The sequence below is a fragment of the Muntiacus reevesi genome, chromosome 1 (assembly GCF_963930625.1).
Source record: "Muntiacus reevesi chromosome 1, mMunRee1.1, whole genome shotgun sequence".
Taxonomy (NCBI): domain Eukaryota; kingdom Metazoa; phylum Chordata; class Mammalia; order Artiodactyla; family Cervidae; genus Muntiacus; species Muntiacus reevesi.
This window is the reverse complement of record NC_089249.1, coordinates 118,856,940-118,874,884: the sequence shown is the minus strand read 5'-3', so window position 1 is coordinate 118,874,884 and position 17,945 is coordinate 118,856,940. Positions and strand designations below refer to the sequence as shown.

Here is a 17,945-nt window from a genome sequence, read left to right as displayed (position 1 = left end):
TTAAGAGGCCAGAAACTTAAAACAATCTTTTATATATTTATATATAGATGGCTATATTAAAACCTCAAGGTAATAGCAAACCAAAAATATACAATATATAAAAACACTAAATAGAAAAAGCAATCCAAGCACAACACTATAAACAGTCATCAAATCACAAGAGAAGAGAATAAAAGAGGAAGGGAAGCAAAAGGACCTACAAAAACAAATCTAAAACAATTAAAATGGCAAGAAGAACATATATATTGGGTAATTACCTTCAATGTAAATAGATTAAATGCTCCAACCAAAAGACACAGACTAACTGAATGAATACAAAACCAAGACCCATATAGATATTATCTCAAAGAGACCCACGTTAGATGTAGGGACACATACAAACTGTAAGTGTGGGTGTGGGAATAGGTGTTCCATGCAAATGGAAATCAAAAGAAAGCTGGAGCAGCAATACTCATATCCGACAAAATAGACTTTAAAATAAAGATTATTACAAAGACAGAGAAGGACACTATATAACAATCAAAGGATCAATCCAAAAAGATATAACAATTGTAAATGTATAAGCACTCAACATAGGAGCACCTCAAAATATAAGGCAAATGATAACAGTCATAAAAGGAGAAATTAACAGAAACATAATAATAGTGAACTTCCATACCCCACTTACATCAATGGACAGGTCATTCAGATTGAAAATCAATAAGGAAACATAGGTCTTAAATGACATATTAGATCAGATTAACTTAATTGATATTTATAGAATATTTCATCCAAAAGCAGCAGAATACACTTCTTCTCAAGTTCACATGCAACATTCTCCAGGATAGATCCTATCCTGAGCCACAAAATAAGCCTTGGTAAATTTATGAAAACTGAAATCATATCAAACATCTTTTCCAACCACAATGCTATGAGATTAGAAAACAACCACAAGAAAAAAAAAAAAAAAAACTAAAAAAAAAGAAAAGAATGTGGAGGCTAAGCAATATGCTATGAAACAAAGAGTAAATAAATACATAGAGATAAATGAAAATGAAACCATGATGATCCAGAACCTAAGAGATGCAGCAAAAGCAGTTCTAAGAGGGAATTTTATAGCAATACAAGCTTATCTCAGGAAGGAAAAAAAAAAAAAAACCTCAAACCACCTAACTTTACAGCTAAAGCAACTAGAGAAAGAAGAAAAAATAAAATCCAAAGTTAGCAGAAGGAAAGAAATCATAAAGATCAGAACAGAAATAAATGAAACAGAGACAAAGGAAACAGTAGATCAATGAAACTAAAAGCTATTTCTTGGACAAGATGAACAAAATTGTTAAATCTTTAGCCATACTCATCCAGAATAACATAGAGAGGGTCCAGAGAGAGGACCCAAATCAATAAAATTAAAAATGTAAAAGAAGAAGTTACAAGAAACACCATAGAAAACACAAAGGATCATAAGAAACTACTACAAGCAACTTTATGACTGTATGACAATAAAACGGATGACCTAGAAGAAATGGACTGGTTCTTACCTATGATCTTCCAACACTGGATCAGAAAGAAATAGAAAATATGAACAGACCAATCACAAGTAGTGAAATTGAAACTGAAATTTAAAAACTTCCAAGAAACAAGTCCAGGACAAGGTGGCTTCACAGGCGAATTCTATCAAACATTTAGAAAGAGTTAACACCGATCCTTCTGATACTACCCCAAAAATTGCAGAGGAGGGAACACTCCAAACTCATACTATGAGGTCACCATCACCCTAAATCCAAAATCAGACAAAGATACCACACACACACAAAAATTACAGGCCAACATCACTCATGAACATAGACAAAAATCCTCAACAAAACACTAACAACTGAATCCAAGAATACATTAAAAGGATCAGACATAATGATTAAGTGGGATTTATTGCAAGGATGCCAGGATTTTTCAATATCTACAAATCAATCAGTGTGATACTCCATATTAACAATTTGAAGAATAAAAACTATGTAATCATCTCAATAGATGCAAAAAAAGCTTTTTGACAAAATTCAATTTATGATAAAAATCCTCCAGAAAGTGGGCCTTAACATAATAAAGGCCATACATGACAAACTCACAGCTATCATCACACTCAATGATGAAAAGTTGAAAGTATTTCTTTTAAGATCAGGAATAAGACAAGGATGTTCACTCTCATCACTTTTAGTCAACATAGCTTTGGAAGTCCTATCCAGGGCAGTCAGAAGAAAAAGAAATAAAATAAATCAAATTGGAAAAGAAGAAGTAAAACTTTCACTGTTTGCAGCTGACATGATCCCTTATACAGAAAATCCTAAAGATGCTACTAGAAAAGTACTAGAGCTCATCAATGAAAGTCTGCATTCATTCACACTTCAAAAAGTATAGAAGTGTCATAAAATAAATTCATTTAGTCAACATTATTTGAGGATATAATATATGCCAGACACTGATGAGTAATGTGGAATATTTTACATAGTCAGTTAAGTGTGGAATATAGGATAAGTACTTCATTATTTAAGTGGTTCCTGATTGGACGACAATTTATTTTGGTATCACAGTTCCTCTACTTCAGACTCTTGACATTTGGATATACAAGTTTCCTAAAAGATAGAACTGGTCTGCTCAGTATCCAAATAGGGATTTCAGCCTCTGAAATTTCCCTGACAACTATTTGACTTGTATTCCCTTGGATCATACATGTGGTCATGAAATAATTCAGAATGAAGTCTTGCCTAGAGAAGGTCTGGCAATGATTAAAAGAATATGCCTGGAATGTCTGCTTAACAGATGCTTTTACTCATGCTTATGCTATAGGAATCTTGAGAATAGAAAGGCAACTGGTTCTGTCCTTCCTGAACTAAATCGCCTGGCAATGTCGTTCATGTATTCCGCTCTTTTGAATGAGTCTCTTGGCAATAAATCAAAGGTGATAAAGTGAGTATCATCACAGATTATTACTTTTTCTTAAAAAATGTAACTTGGATAAGAAATAAGAGGAATTCTCCTACTATGATACTGTGTGGCACAACACTTGAATTGTTAGCTCTTCCTAAAACTCTAATAACTAGAGTTTTAGAGTGAAATTCACTAGGATCATTCACAGAAAAGAATATGTGCTTATAATCATAGCACCTTTTTTTTTGTTTTTTTCCAAACACAAAGCATTAAATAAGTTCTGCTGTTGTTGTTTTTTTTTTTCCATGTAGACCCCATAGGAATTGAGTTTTTTGTAGACTCTATCTGAAGATAAAACTAGAGTCAGAAAATCTATTGTCTAATGCCTCCCATCAGTGTCTACATCTAAAAGTGAGAAAAATAACATGATGATATTAATATTTCCATGTACTAATCTATAAAGACTTGAGTTCCAGATTAGATCTTCAATTCTGAAGTAAGTCATGTGACCAGATTGTGTCTCATTCTTCCAATTCTAAAAAACAAATGGGATAAACTAGATAATGTCTTGCACACTTCACAGTTCTAAAATTCTATAACTTAAATATAAAGAGGAGGAGGAAGCAGGAGGGAGGGGACATATGTATACCTATGGTTGATTCATGTTGCTGTATGGCAGAAACCAACACACTATTGTAAAACAATTTTCCTCCAACTAAAATTTAAAAAAAGAAGAGGAAAAACTCTAGGTATTTTAAATCTTTTGAACAGGTGAGAAAGATGCAATAATAATAAAAAAAAAAAAACTGGAGTATTTTTATTTCATAGTGAGGAGGGTATGTCTAGCAATCTGCAGCTTCAGTATGACCAAAGGAACTATTTACTGACAACAGCTCTAGAAAGTAAACACCGTGACTTCTCATAGATCTTACTTTATTTTCAAAAACAGAACTTCCTTGTTATCCTTCTGTTTATACAGCAATAACAACAACTAATACAACCTTTGCCATTTATTAAACACCTTCTGTGAGCATACTTCATCTTGGGAAGTTATTTTCCAACCCTGACAATAAACATAAAAAGATATCTCACTTAAGTTTTACAAATGAGAAAGAAGGAATCCAAGATCAGGTTTAAAGGAAGTGATACTTGGGCTGACTTGTGACAAAAGAGTAGGTAGTATTTGTCATCCAGAAAAGACAGAAGGACATCATAGGAAGTAACAAGAGCCAGATGAGCTGCGACATACTGTGTTTAACCTCCCTCTAGCCGTTCTGAACTGCTTATGATACAGTTCTTTTTTTTCTAAATAAATTTATTTATTTTAATTGGAGGCTAATTACTTTACAATACTGTAGTGGTTTTGCCATACATTGACGAGAATCTGCCATGGGTGTACATGTGTTTCCCATCCTGAACCCCCCTCCCACCTCCCTCCCCATCTCATACCTCTGGGTCATCCCAGGGCACCAGCCCCGAGCACACTTTCTCATGCATCGAAACTGGACTGACAATCCATTTCACATATGATAATATACATGTTTAAATGCTATTATACCAAATCATCCCACCCTCACCTTCTCCCACAGAGCCCAAAAGACTGTCCTATACATATGTGTCTCTTTTGTTGCTTTGCATACAGGATTATCATTATCATCTTTCTAAATTCCATATATATGCATTAGTATACTGTATTGGTATTTTCCTTTCTGGCTTACTTCACTCTATGTAATAGGTTCCAGTTTCATCCACCACATTACAACTGATTCAAATGTATTCTTTTTAATGGCTGAGTAATATTCCATGGTGTATATGTACCACAGCTTTCTTATCCATTCGTCTGCTGATGGGCATCTAGGTTGCTTCCATGTCCTGGTTATTATAAACAGTGCTGCGATGAACATTGGGGTGCACGTGTCTCTTTCAATTCTGGTTTCCTCAGTGTGTATGCCCAGCAGTGGGATTGCTGAGTCATATGGCAGTTCTATTTCCAGTTTTTTAAGGAATCTCCACACTGTTCTCCATAGTGGCTGTATTAGTTTGCATTCCCACCAACAGTGTAAGAGGGTTCCCTTTTCTCCACACCCTCTTCAGCATTTACTGTTTGTAGACTTTTGGATAGCAGCTATTCTGACGCATGAGATGGTACCTCATTGTGGTTTTGATTTCCATTTCTCTGATGATGAGTGATGTTGAGCATCTTTTCATGTGTTTGTTAGCCATCTGTATGTCTTCTTTGGAGAAATGTTTGTTTAGTTCTTTGGCCCATTTTTTGATTGGGTCATTTATTTTTCTGGAATTGAGCTGAAGAAGCTGCTTGTATATATTTAAGATTAATTCTTTGTCAGTTGCTTCGTTTGCTATTATTTTCTCCCATTCTGAAGGCTGTCTTTTCACCTTGCTTATAGTTTCCTTCGTTGTGCAAAAGCTTTTAAGTTTAATTAGGTCCCATTTGTTCATTTTTGCTTTTATTTCCATTACTCTGGGAGGTGGGTCACAGAGGATCCTGCTGTGATTTATGTCAGAGAGTGTTTTGCCTATGTTTTCCTCTAGGAGTTTTATAGTTTCTGGTCTTACATTTAGATCTTTAATCCATTTTGAGTTTATTTTTGTGTATGGTGTTAGGAAGTGTTCTAGTTTCATTCTTTTACAAGTGGTTGACCAGTTTTCCCAGCACCACTTGTTAAAGAGATTGTCTTTTCTCCATTGTGTATTCTTGCCTCCTTTGTCAAAGATAAAGGTGTCCATAGGTACGTGGATTTATCTCTGGGCTTTCTATTTCGTTCCATTGATCTATATTTCTGTCTTTGTGTCAGTACCATACTGTCTTGATGACTGTAGCTTTGTAGTAGAGTCTGAAGTCAGGCAGGTTGATTCCTCCAGTTCCATTCTTCTTTCCTAAGATTGCTTTGGCTATTCAAGGTTTTTTGTATTGCCATACAAATTGTGAAATTATTTGTTCTAGTTCTGTGAAAAATACCGTTGATAGATTGATAGGTATTGCATTGAATCTATAGATTGTTTTGGGTAGTATAGTCATTTTCACTACATTGGTTCTTCTGATCCATAAACCTGGTATATTTCTCCATCTATTTGTGTCCTCTTTGATTTTTTAATCAGAGTTTTATAGTTTTATATATATATATATATATATATATACGTCTTTTGTTTCTTTAGGTGGATATATTCCTAAGTATTTTATTCTTTTTGTTCAATGATACAGTTCTAAAAACACACCCAATCCTTCATGCCTCCATATATTTTGTGTTTATGGTGTTCCTAATGAAATGTCCTTCCATATTCTGACTATCTCACAAGAATATGTCATATTTTCTGAATTAGCTTAAGCACACTAAGGTCCCTTTAGGAAATAGTAGCATATATCAGTAAATTAGAAAATTACTTCTTCCTACTTTATCTCAATTCATCATATATAACACATACTTACTGAAAGTATATAATATATAAGGCATTTACTTAATGCTGTGTGAGACAGTTTTCTGTTGAGATACTTCAAGTAAAAAATAATTATGGTATGAAGCAATAAATTGAAAACCACAATTCTGAAGATAAAGGATTAACAGAGGAAGCAATTGAATCTAATTGGGTAGGAAAAGCAGGAAAGACTTCAAGGTTGAGCAAATGATTTAAGATGGGTCTCAGAAGTTGATGCTAGGCTGACAATAGGAGTAGGAAAGAGATGGTCTTCAGAGGTGATAGAAACAATGCCATAAATAAGGGGGTTACATTTAAGGTATGTTGAATGCTCCGGTTTGGCCTAGTAAGTTGGGAAGTGTGAGAAATAAAGTTAAGTGAGGTATACATTGTGGGAGGTTTTTAAAGTCAGGGTGAGAAATTCTTACAGCCTACATTCTTAGGTCTTTTATACACTGATTCCTGCCTGCCCTGCACCGCCCCCCCCCTTATAATCTGCTGTGTTCTGTCCCCCTGGTATTTCTGGAGAAGCTTGCATTATCTAGGTCTTTCCTGATTTTAGTGACTATACCAGAAAAATATAGATTTTGTCATACAGTTTTTCCAAAACCCATTAATTAGAACCCTCCCCCTGAAATTGAGCTCTATATCCCAGCAACTATCTTGGTATCTGGAACTGAAGAAATGAAAGGTTATAGTCTTACACAGTTTTCTATAAAACACAAAGCTGGCTGTATTTATGATTGGAATAAAATCCAGATTTCACTTATTTTTCCTATAGTAAAAAAGAAAAAAAAAGAGCATTAAAGGTTCCATAAATATTTATGAGCAAAAATGCTGTGATACTCTTCATTAGGCTGCTATGTTGAACTGATGAAAAAAGAAAAGATGTTTCAAAAACAGAAGATAGAGTGAAAATGAAAAAAATCTCATTCTAATGGGGAATACAGGCTTAATGACATTTCCTTAGAATTTTTTCCAAAGTAATGAAACAAAAACTCATGAAAACTTAATATGTGGAAATTCTTTGACCCTTAAAACAGGACTTCAAAAAACAATGCATAATGTTCAGAAAAATGTTTCTAGTGAACATGTACATATAAAGAACATTTTTCATTGTTCTTAGAAAATGTTTCCTTTTAAGATTCTTTAAGTATCTGTTAAGGAAAACAAACTATAAATCTCAGTAGGTTACTTTGGATGTACATGTGCTCTATATAAATGCAAATTAATTCACCATGTTCACACATAATATACAAAATCAATACCTGACAGCAATCTGAATATGTTTTCTGATTTGAAAACACATTTGTGTTTAGTGATTTTTTTTTTAAGAATAAATGACTTATAAAGCAGAATTGCATATGGCAGATTGATTTAATCAAACTAATGTATTCCAAATAAAATTCTAGAAAAGGAAAGGGCAATTAAAGCTTGTCAGCCAAATCCTGACCACTGTCTGTTTTTGTATATAAAGTTTTACCCGGAACACACCCAGACTCATTCACTTACTTGTTGTCTATGACTGCTTTTGTACTCCAACAGCAGACTTGAAGCATGGTGACAGAAATTGTATGATCCCAAGCCTAACATACATAGTATTTGGTCTTTTATAGAAAAGTTTCTGATTCTTGTTCTAGGATAAATGTAAATCTTAAATTTCAAAATGTCGTTACATTGAATATGTAGATCTTACTTTTTTTAAAGTCAGAACCACAAAGATTTTTCACTAGACTTATTCTCAGATTATAATTCTGCATCTACCTTCTTTAGGAGTGGCAGCACCTTAACCCTGGTCTCTATCACTACTTCCATTAGTCCATCCTATTCTTTGATATAAGTTTGAGGTATTATCCTTCTTATAAATCCTGAGCATAAAAACATCACTAGATATCTTTGCTATTTTTATGCATTAACATCTAAATAAAAAGTAGACAGTGCACTACTAAGAAAAGAAAACAGTGTAGTTTCTATGTAAACACAGGTCCAAGGGAAGTCCCTCTTCCAACCAAAATATCACCTCTAGATTCTTTCTTTAAAAAATTTAGAGTTGCCGTTTCTTCAAAAGCAGTGATTACCACTTTATTACGGTATACCTACCTAAAAGAATAGGAACACAATTTTAGTCAAACAAAGCAATAGTTTCTCTATCAGCATATATATCTTTATGATAGTTGTCAAACAAGTTTTAATTCCCTGTCTTAGAGTATATTACATAACAGAACTAGCATTTGGGTGCATCTGTGTGTAGAATTCTTTACTCATTTTCTAGAATTTAAATCACTTAAGGATCAAGTCTTATTGTATATCTAGCACACAGAAGTGTTCAATAAATATTTTTTAATGATAGAATAAGTGAAAGTTTACTAGTGTCTTTCATTTTTGGGGGGCTGTAAGAAATCGCAATATCTTTCTAGAACACAGTACATGATGAACATGCAAGATACACATATTTGTAGACAACTAATTTCCTTCAAATCATAGGATATTAGTTTTTAAACCTATTAGAATTCTGAATCTTCCTGTCCCAGGTTCAAATACAAAATTATATTTTAAGCATTTTAAACAAAATTCCTTAGGAGTAAATCCTTGAAAGCCAAAGGAAACCAAAAAATGCTTTTTTTTTTTTTAATCAATTCTAAAATAAAGTGATCAAGTTTATATTTTCTTAGGAGGCTAATAGGCTTATTGCCCCAGGCCGTATACACACTGAATGTTTACATCTGAAAATGAGTGACACTTTTTTTGTATTTGAAGGCACAAAGTCCCATTAGAATTTCTCTCTTATATGAATCCTTTGAAGCAGTTTTTTCTTAATTTGGGCAATCTGAGAAACTTTATTAGACTAAGAAGAGTACTTTTGTTTATTACTCTTTAATATAATATGCATGATAAATACCTTGTTCCCTATATTACTCCATATATGTTGGATCTTATTCCTTTTCCCAGAAGATTTTACTTTTTAATAGTCACTTAATGTATATTTAATAAGGATAAAAGAAAAATATAAATAACATAAAATTAAGTACACAAACCCTTATATTCTTGGCTTTCGCTAACTTTTGTGTTTTTAGCTTGTAACACAGATCATGTATATCATTCATTTCACCATAGACAGAAACTTTGGCCTTTAAGCTTTTATATTATAATCATGTGAATTTTTAAAATATTTTTGTTGGTTTATCCTTAATAACCACTTACATGTGATTTAATCTTGGTGTACCCCATACGACATTTGATTTTGTGATATGAACGATCTTCTATAGTCTTCATTTTTCCCATACGCTTTAACTTTCATAGCTGTAGAAAAAAGTTCTACATCTAATATAGTATTTTCTATTTTCCTAGTATTTACTTTGCTTTGTACAAAGAGATGTCATAAATATCAAGAAAATAACATACTTTATAGCCACAAAGACTCAAAATCCTTCCACCTTTGTAAGCACCTCAACTGCTCCTAGAAATTTCTTGACTCCAGTTTCTTAAATTTCTGATGTTTGAGATTTAAAAGCTATTGACATCTCATTTCTAAAGTAATAGTTCAACTTAGAGTTACCTGCACCTGGTTTTTAGAGAATGGCAGGGTTAGTAGAAGTGTTTATTTTCATTCACTTCCCTTTAATTGATCTGAAATTGTAACTTTCTATATCTTCTCTGTTCATATCCACTAATATATCTACAATGTTTCATGTGTCTTATCTTTTAATTTCACTGACTTATACTTTTTTCTACTTTTCTAGACTTTCACAGACTTAATGGTATAGTGAAATTAACTCACTTAATTGAGTAAGTGATGCTATTAAAACATTTCAAAGATGATAAATGTCAAATACACGATCCTAAGTCATAAAAATTTTAACACATCCAGGTCTTTGAGACACTAGTCAAGTCATGATGTGGTGCTTGGTACCCCATACTTTTCAGCTTCATACTGTAATAATAGGATGTATTCATTAGAAAGCAAACTAGAATCTTCACCTTGAGGAAGCAGGATGATGTGGAAAAGTTAGTCATCACTTCTTTGCAATCTCAGCTCTGCTACTTTGCTATCTGACCTTGGACAAGTTTAACTTCTCTGAAATAAAAGTTTTCTCTTGTACAAGAAAGGAATAATTATTTCCTAGGGTCTTGTAAGGATTAAAAGGTATAATGTATGACAAATTATAAATTTTAAATAAATTGTAGCTATTTTATCATATTCAGGTAATCATTCTTCTTGTGATGGGATGTGTCATAGATAGACATTTCATTTTATTTTCCACTCTCTGAGAAAAATTATCATGCCCTGTGATACAGGAGATATACACCGATTTGCAGTTGTGCTACAGGTATGTGCAGCTTGAAAGCAGAAGGGAGATGACATTTTTTAAGGCAAACACATTGAGTTTACAGAGGCCCTACAGAAGAGCAATTATTAAATAATATAATTTTACTTTGTTCTTTCTTGAGTAAATGGTGCCATCATCTCTGGCACTTCTCCATAGGGAAATGTGAGTCACTTTTTATGATTTAAGTATGCTCAGTCCATAGGGTTGCGAAGGCACAACTGAGCACACACCGTGTCCGTATAAAGCTACCATTTTCTTCTTAATGAAAGAAAGAATGGAACTCATTAAGTAAAATCAACTTGTATTAAGTCTGATAATAATGCTACCAGAGAGCAGGAAAACTAACCACTGTATCAAATGAGATTTTGTGTTGAGGACTTCTAAAATATTTTCTTCCAGATCCTTTAAATCTTTAATAATTCCATTGCAAATAATTCCATTAAATTACATTTCAGTACTTCTCAGAAACCAGCAGTATTTGATAATACTTTAATTGCCAGCTTGGCCTATGGGATTACATAGTAAAATTTTATTTTGTCCTTTTCTAAGCTTTTCTAACCACTGATTCACAAGGTATGCACTTCGAGGTTCCATTTGAAAACAGGACAAACTGATGATTGCTTGACACAGAGAAAAGAACCTTAGAACTGGAATTAGAAAATTCACATTTGCTTAATAGCTGTATGAATTGAATCACATCAGATAACTTCAAAAAGTTTCCGTTTCCTCATTTAAAGAATGGCAATAAGATTTATCTTACAAGGATTGTTTTAAGATTAAATGAGATAATAGGCCTTCAAAAAATAGATTTCTTTTCATTTCTTCCTCTGACTCCACCTCTACTTGGACTTGAATGAATTAATTATAATCCACCTTAGAATCAACCATCATAAGTTCTATGATTCTAAAGGTTTTAGAATGAGAACCTGATTTTGAGGATTATCCATGGCCTTTTCTCTTCCTTTCTGTTCATCAGTCATTCACTATTAAACACTACCACACTAGAGGACAGGCAGAAAAACAGAGAGGACACAGTAGATTGCATGTGAAATCTTACTAATATCCATAAATTAAAGAGTAAATGAGGTGAAATCAAATAGTTGGATTTTAAGACATATAAAGAGAGTCTGTGGTCAGCCTATAGGACAACCATGAGAAGCTCTTCAAGTAGGCAGAAAAATGGCATGTAAATTTCATGTAATCAAGATCACTTTATGAAAAAAATTCAAAATTCTATCTTTAAAATAACAGATTAGAAAAAGGTCTTGAGAGTGACTGCTGATCATTTTCCAAAGACAAACTAGTTTCCTGTTTTTGAAAAATGCCCACATAGTATCATCAACAATAAAGAAAAAATAAGAAGCTATCCCATTAAAGAAGGTTGTAGAGTCACTGACTGAAATATTTAGTTTAGTTCTATTTGTTTCAACTCCAGAAAGACATAATGAAACTGGAGGACAGCCAGAAAAAAGAAGCCAAATTGGCAGGTAAGGGAAGAACAGAAAACATTACAATTCTTAGAAAACAGTCATAGATTCTTAGGACTGGAATTATCCTTAGACATCGTATATACTAATTCCTTATGTTTCCAGAATATTGCTAATGAATCATAACTAGCTGAATTACCATAAGTCTATCACATGCTGGAGACTAATCAGAATCATTCCTTTTTACTGCAGCCTTTGTCCGAACTACCACCTTAAATACATCTCAAACACATCCACTTATCTCCACTGCCATCATCTGGCCTATCATTTTTCTCTTTCAATTAATCTAATGCGATAGGTATCTAAATGGTTACCCTCTTACAGTTCTGCTCCTCACAGCCAAGCTCCAACTTCCCAATCCACTGCAACAGAGGGATCTTAAAACAAATTAAATCATGTCATTGGCTTACTTAGAATACTTCAATGATTTTCCATCTACTTTAGGATCAATTCCAAAATAATAAACACAGCCCTGAGTGCTTGGCTCCTGCCTCCCTCACTGCTACCACCTAATATTGCTTTTTCCTTGGCTCACCAAGTCTATCCACACTGGCTTTCTTCAGTTCCTTAAAAGTTAAATGCTTTCCCATATAGAACCATAAATATAAGAATAACCACCACCACAACCATTACAGCTAACATTTTATCATGTTTTCAGTATGTGACCAGCTCTGTGCTAAATGCTTTAAGTGTATTGTATGTATGGGAAGTTATGTTATATTGCACATTCCAGGAACAGTGTTTCTCCCCACTCTTCCACAGCCAACTCATACCATTCTTTATGGTCACAGATCATATGGCATTTCCTCAAAACAGTCCTTTCATCCCCAGATCTAAATTTGGCAACTGACACAGTGCCTTAAAATTTTCCTCTGTAGAATGTATCACAGTTATGATTATATAATTTTATGATATTATTTTTAATGTCTGTCTAACCTCTAATAGACTATAAATTTCATGAAGGCAGGGATCAAATGTTCAATAAATATTCCTGAGTGTAAATATCTGCTGAATCATTCAAATCTAAGAATGAGATGCTGAATCACTCTATGGAAGAATCTGAGTGTTAAAAATCCTATTAAAATATTATTGTCTACAAAGAAAGCTTGTTCCTTTATAATGCCTAAATCTTATAATGTCTGTTTCCTTATAAGGACTGTATACTATTTTAATTCTGTTCTCTTGACCAATACTGAAAAAGTATATTGTATTCCCTTTTGTAGCTCTTCAAATACTTTCAGCCTGGAGAGTTAAAGACAGAGAGAACTAGCAATTAAGGTGAGATAATTCCAGATTTATTCATAACAAAAAGTTAGAATGCAGAGGACAAGGAGGTATCTTTTGAAATTAGAGACTTATTTATGGCATATATATAGAAATTAATTCTTTGCCTATAGTAAATAAATGTAAGACATATACAGACATGTAATATAGATGGGACTACTCTGTTTGCCACTATCACAAACTGGGTTCTATTTTGTATAAATCTAGAAAGAAACACAACCAGAGGAGATCCAATTAAATGACAATTCAGAAGATTTGGGAAAAGTAATTAGCTATGCAATTACAACTAACCTTAGATATCCTCAAATTATTAGACTGACATTGTGAAGTACAACTGTATTTTCCCATATCTCTTGAGAATTTTACCGAACTTTGGATTAGATGAACTATATTTCTAAGATTTTGAAGTCAATACAAAAAAATAAAAGTTGGGAATTACCAAGAACGATAAATATTTTTTAGACATTTTACATATACATATATACATATATATGTTAATTCAATATAGCCACTAAAGTTTTTCAAAAGACTTTATCTCCCATCCTTAATGAGAAGATGGAATCTCAAAGTTGGAATGGTCTTTTTGTTTCATAACTTATTTGATGCCTAAACTGCCCTATAAAATCTAGGCCAAGTGGCTTTCAGCTAACAGTAAAATATCCCCAGCTATGTTAGCTAACTTTATGGAAGTGGGAGGATCTTTTTGCATCATATATGCATATCAAATCATTATATACACTTTAAATATCTTAAAATTTCATTAGTCAATTAAACTTCAATAAAACTGGGGAAAAAATCCCCAGCAAGATATAAAGCTTTGAATTTTGAGCTATGGGTTTAAATCTTAGTTCAGCTACTGATAAGCTACAAGACTTTAAACAGATTACTTACTATGCTTCAGTTTATTCATTTCAAAAACCAGAATAACAAAATGTGCTTTTAAAAACTGTTTGAGAATTAAATGAATGCCACAATATAAAATATCACTTAGCATTATCCCTGGCACATAGTGAATAATCGACAATTGTTAATTTCCCTCCAATAACAGAAATCTACCACCTGCCAAGATAGTCCATTTCCTCTTTGGATAGCACTGATGATAGGTTCCTACACTATGTAGAACCAGCCCATTTTAAACTAAATAAAACTTAGAAGTCTGATATATGTTATTTGAAGAAAATATGTTTTTCATTAATATTTTAAGTTTGGCTATAAATTCTAGTTTATATATTTTTTATGCAATTTGTCACTCAGAAATGCAGAATTTCATTTCTTTAAGCTGAATTTTTAAAAATCTGAATGACAGCGAAATACAAATCACATCCATATTTGATAAGGAGCCTTAAATAATTGAATTGATATAAATACTCCATTGAAATTTCCCTTTTTGGTTAAAAAAAGGAACAAAACATTCACTTTCTAGCACCTCAAGATTAAATGGTATAACAACGATCTTTTAAGACTAAGAGATCATCTCCTTATTTTTAATAATAATTCATGATAAAAATTAAGACTATAAAAATGTATTGTTTTACTATCAGACTAGAAAATATATTTAATTATTTAAGCTTAGAAAACAATTTTTTAGAAAATTTTATCTTTAAGTTGTAAGATAGGTTACAGAACATTGTATTTGCTCATCCTACCTACTAAATAAATATTGATATTAAACAGTATCACTTTCTTTGTGATAACCCAGCACATACTGTACATAAATTCACTTGACTCTTATTAATTTAACTTACCACTTTATATGTTATGTAGGTTCATTTCTTTTTTTTTTTTTTTTTTTTTTTTTTAATATTATTTTATTAGTTGGAGGCCAATCACTTTACAACATTTCAGTGGGTTTTGTCATACATTGACATGAATCAGCCATATAGTTACATGTATTCCCCATCCCGATCCCCCCTCCCACCTCCCTCCCCACCCGAATCCTCAGGGTCCTCCCAGTGCACCAGGCCCGAGCACTTGACTCATGTATCCCACCTGGGCTGGTGGTCCGTTTCACCATAGATAATATACATGCTGTTCTTTCAAAACATCCCACCCTCACGTTCTCCCCCAGAGTTCAAAAGTCTGTTCTGTATTTCTGTGTCTCTTTTTCTGTTTTGCATATAGGGTTATCGCCACTATCTATCTAAATTCCGTATATATGTGTTAGTATACTGTAATGTTCTTTATCTTTCTGACTTACTTCACTCTGTATAATGGGCTCCAGTTTCATCCATCTCATTAGAACTGATTCAAATGAATTCTTTTTAACTGCTGAGTAATATTCCATGGTGTATATGTACCACAGCTTCCTTATCCATTCATCTGCTGATGGGCATCTAGGTTGCTTCCATGTCCTGGCTATTATAAACAGTGCTGCAATGAACATTGGGGTGCACGTGTCTCTTTCAGATCTGGATTCCTCAGTGTGTATGCCCAGAAGTGGTATTGCTGGGTCATATGGCAGTTCTATTTCCAGTTTTTTAAGAAATCTCCACACTGTTTTCCATAGTGGCTGTACTAGTTTGCATTCCCACCAACAGTGTAAGAGGGTTCCCTTTTCTCCACACCCTCTCCAGCATTTATTGCTTGTAGACTTTTGGATAGCAGCCATCCTAACTGGCGTGTAATGGTACCTCATTGTGGTTTTGATTTGCATTTCTCTGATGATGAGTGATGTTGAGCATCTTTTCATGTGTTTGTTAGCCATCTGTATGTCTTCTTTGGAGAAATGTCTGTTTAGTTCTTTGGCCCATTTTTTGATTGGGTCGTTTATTTTTCTGGAATTGAGCTTCAGGAGTTGCTTGTATATTTTTGAGATTAATCCTTTGTCTGTTTCCTCATTTGTTATTATTTTCTCCCAATCTGAGGGCTGTCTTTTCACCTTACTTATAGTTTCCTTTGTTGTGCAAAAGCTTTTAATTTTCATTAGGTCCCATTTGTTTACTTTTGCTTTTATTTCCAATATTCTGGGAGGTGGGTCATAGAAGATCTTGCTGTGATTTATGTCGGAGAGTGTTTTGCCTATGTTCTCCTCTAGGAGTTTTATAGTTTCTGGTCTTACATTTAGATCTTTAATCCATTTTGAGTTTATTTTTGTGTATGGTGTTAGGAAGTGTTCTAGTTTCATTCTTTTACAAGTGGTTAACCAGTAGAGAATATTATAGTTGGCTTTTTCCCATAGCAAAAAAAAAAATTATCCCTAACATATCTGATTCAAAAACAACATGAGCTGCCCTTCTACAATAATGTTAATTTAAACAAGTTAAACTTTTTGAGAAAAGAAATTATGTCTTTCTTTGAATAATCTCACGGTTAACTCCAACCTTCCAAATATAAAGGAAACATTTTCCACCTATTATAATATTTAATGGCTTGATAATTTGTAGCTTTTTAATCATGAAAAATGTTACAGTCAAACATAGCTTGAGATGATCAGAACTAAAGGTAAAGATCCAATATTAGAAACTAAAAGGTTCCTGAGATCACGAATGTAATTTGTATTGGATGAAAATATTATCTGTGTTTTCCCTCATTTCTTTTTTGTATAGTAGGTTTTACTTGCCACATAATAAATGACTTTACATTTGTAGTGGATAAGTATTTTGTATTCTGAATTTTATAAGCATAGATCATGGCTAACATGATTCCTAAAAATGCTCATGAGAGGATTTAAAAAGTGAAAATAAGAGCATAAAATAAGCTTACTGTTTCACCAATCTTCCCAATGTTTCCTTGCTCTCCTACTTCTCCCTGTTAATAAAGAACATAAAGTTGAAAAAAGCATTAATTTTCAAACAAGAATACTCTCAACATTGCTCCTGTTTTCATCTTAATGTAAGTATCTAATTATAATCTATAAAATTAACAAAGGAATTTTCAGTTTATCAAAACTCTGTTACAGTATTTATGTAGGATATAGTCTTTGCTCTCTTTCCATTCAAATACTAGTAACCTGTTTTCTTAAACTACATTCTTCTATATCTGAATTTTAATCCCTTTTAAAACACTTTTACAAATAAAATTTTAAAAATAAAATATCTACTGAGGCATACTCTATAAAGGGTAGAGTGGTAGGCGCTGTAGACGATATTAAGAAAATCAAGCCCTTGCCCACAGGGACCCTCTTTGCTTCAGTAGATAAGGTATCTCATGACGTTGAGCAGAACGAGCCAACAGAACACACTCCACAGGAAGGAGCAAAGGAGTTCAGAGGAGCAGGCACCGTGTGGGAGAGTGCGGCTAGAGCTGGCTTCACCGCAGTTCATAACTTTAACCACAGTTCTGCTGTCCCTAAAGCTCTGAAAATCCAAAGTTTTTCACATCACATTTGGTGGCAAACTTGACCTAGCCTGTGTGTATTTGGTAGCAATGCTTCGCCTGACCCAAGTCAGAGAAAGTTAGTTTGATTAATTTGAACATCGTTACATTTCACCATAGAAACACCAATGTGTCTAATTATGGTTTTGCTGTCCCATAGCCTGCTGGCAGTGTTAAGTAAGACACAGTACGTATACCA

General features: G+C 33.2%; 1 protein-coding gene across 1 annotated transcript in view; it reads right to left on the bottom strand.

Moving 5' to 3' along the window:
* Positions 1 to 17,945, bottom strand: part of COL24A1 (collagen type XXIV alpha 1 chain) — a 373,554-nt gene that overhangs the window by 165,151 nt on the left and 190,458 nt on the right. The window contains exon 26 of the mRNA XM_065907005.1: positions 17,135 to 17,179. Coding sequence (XP_065763077.1) covers positions 17,135 to 17,179 — 45 coding nt within the window. The remainder of the gene's footprint in view (positions 1 to 17,134; positions 17,180 to 17,945) is intronic.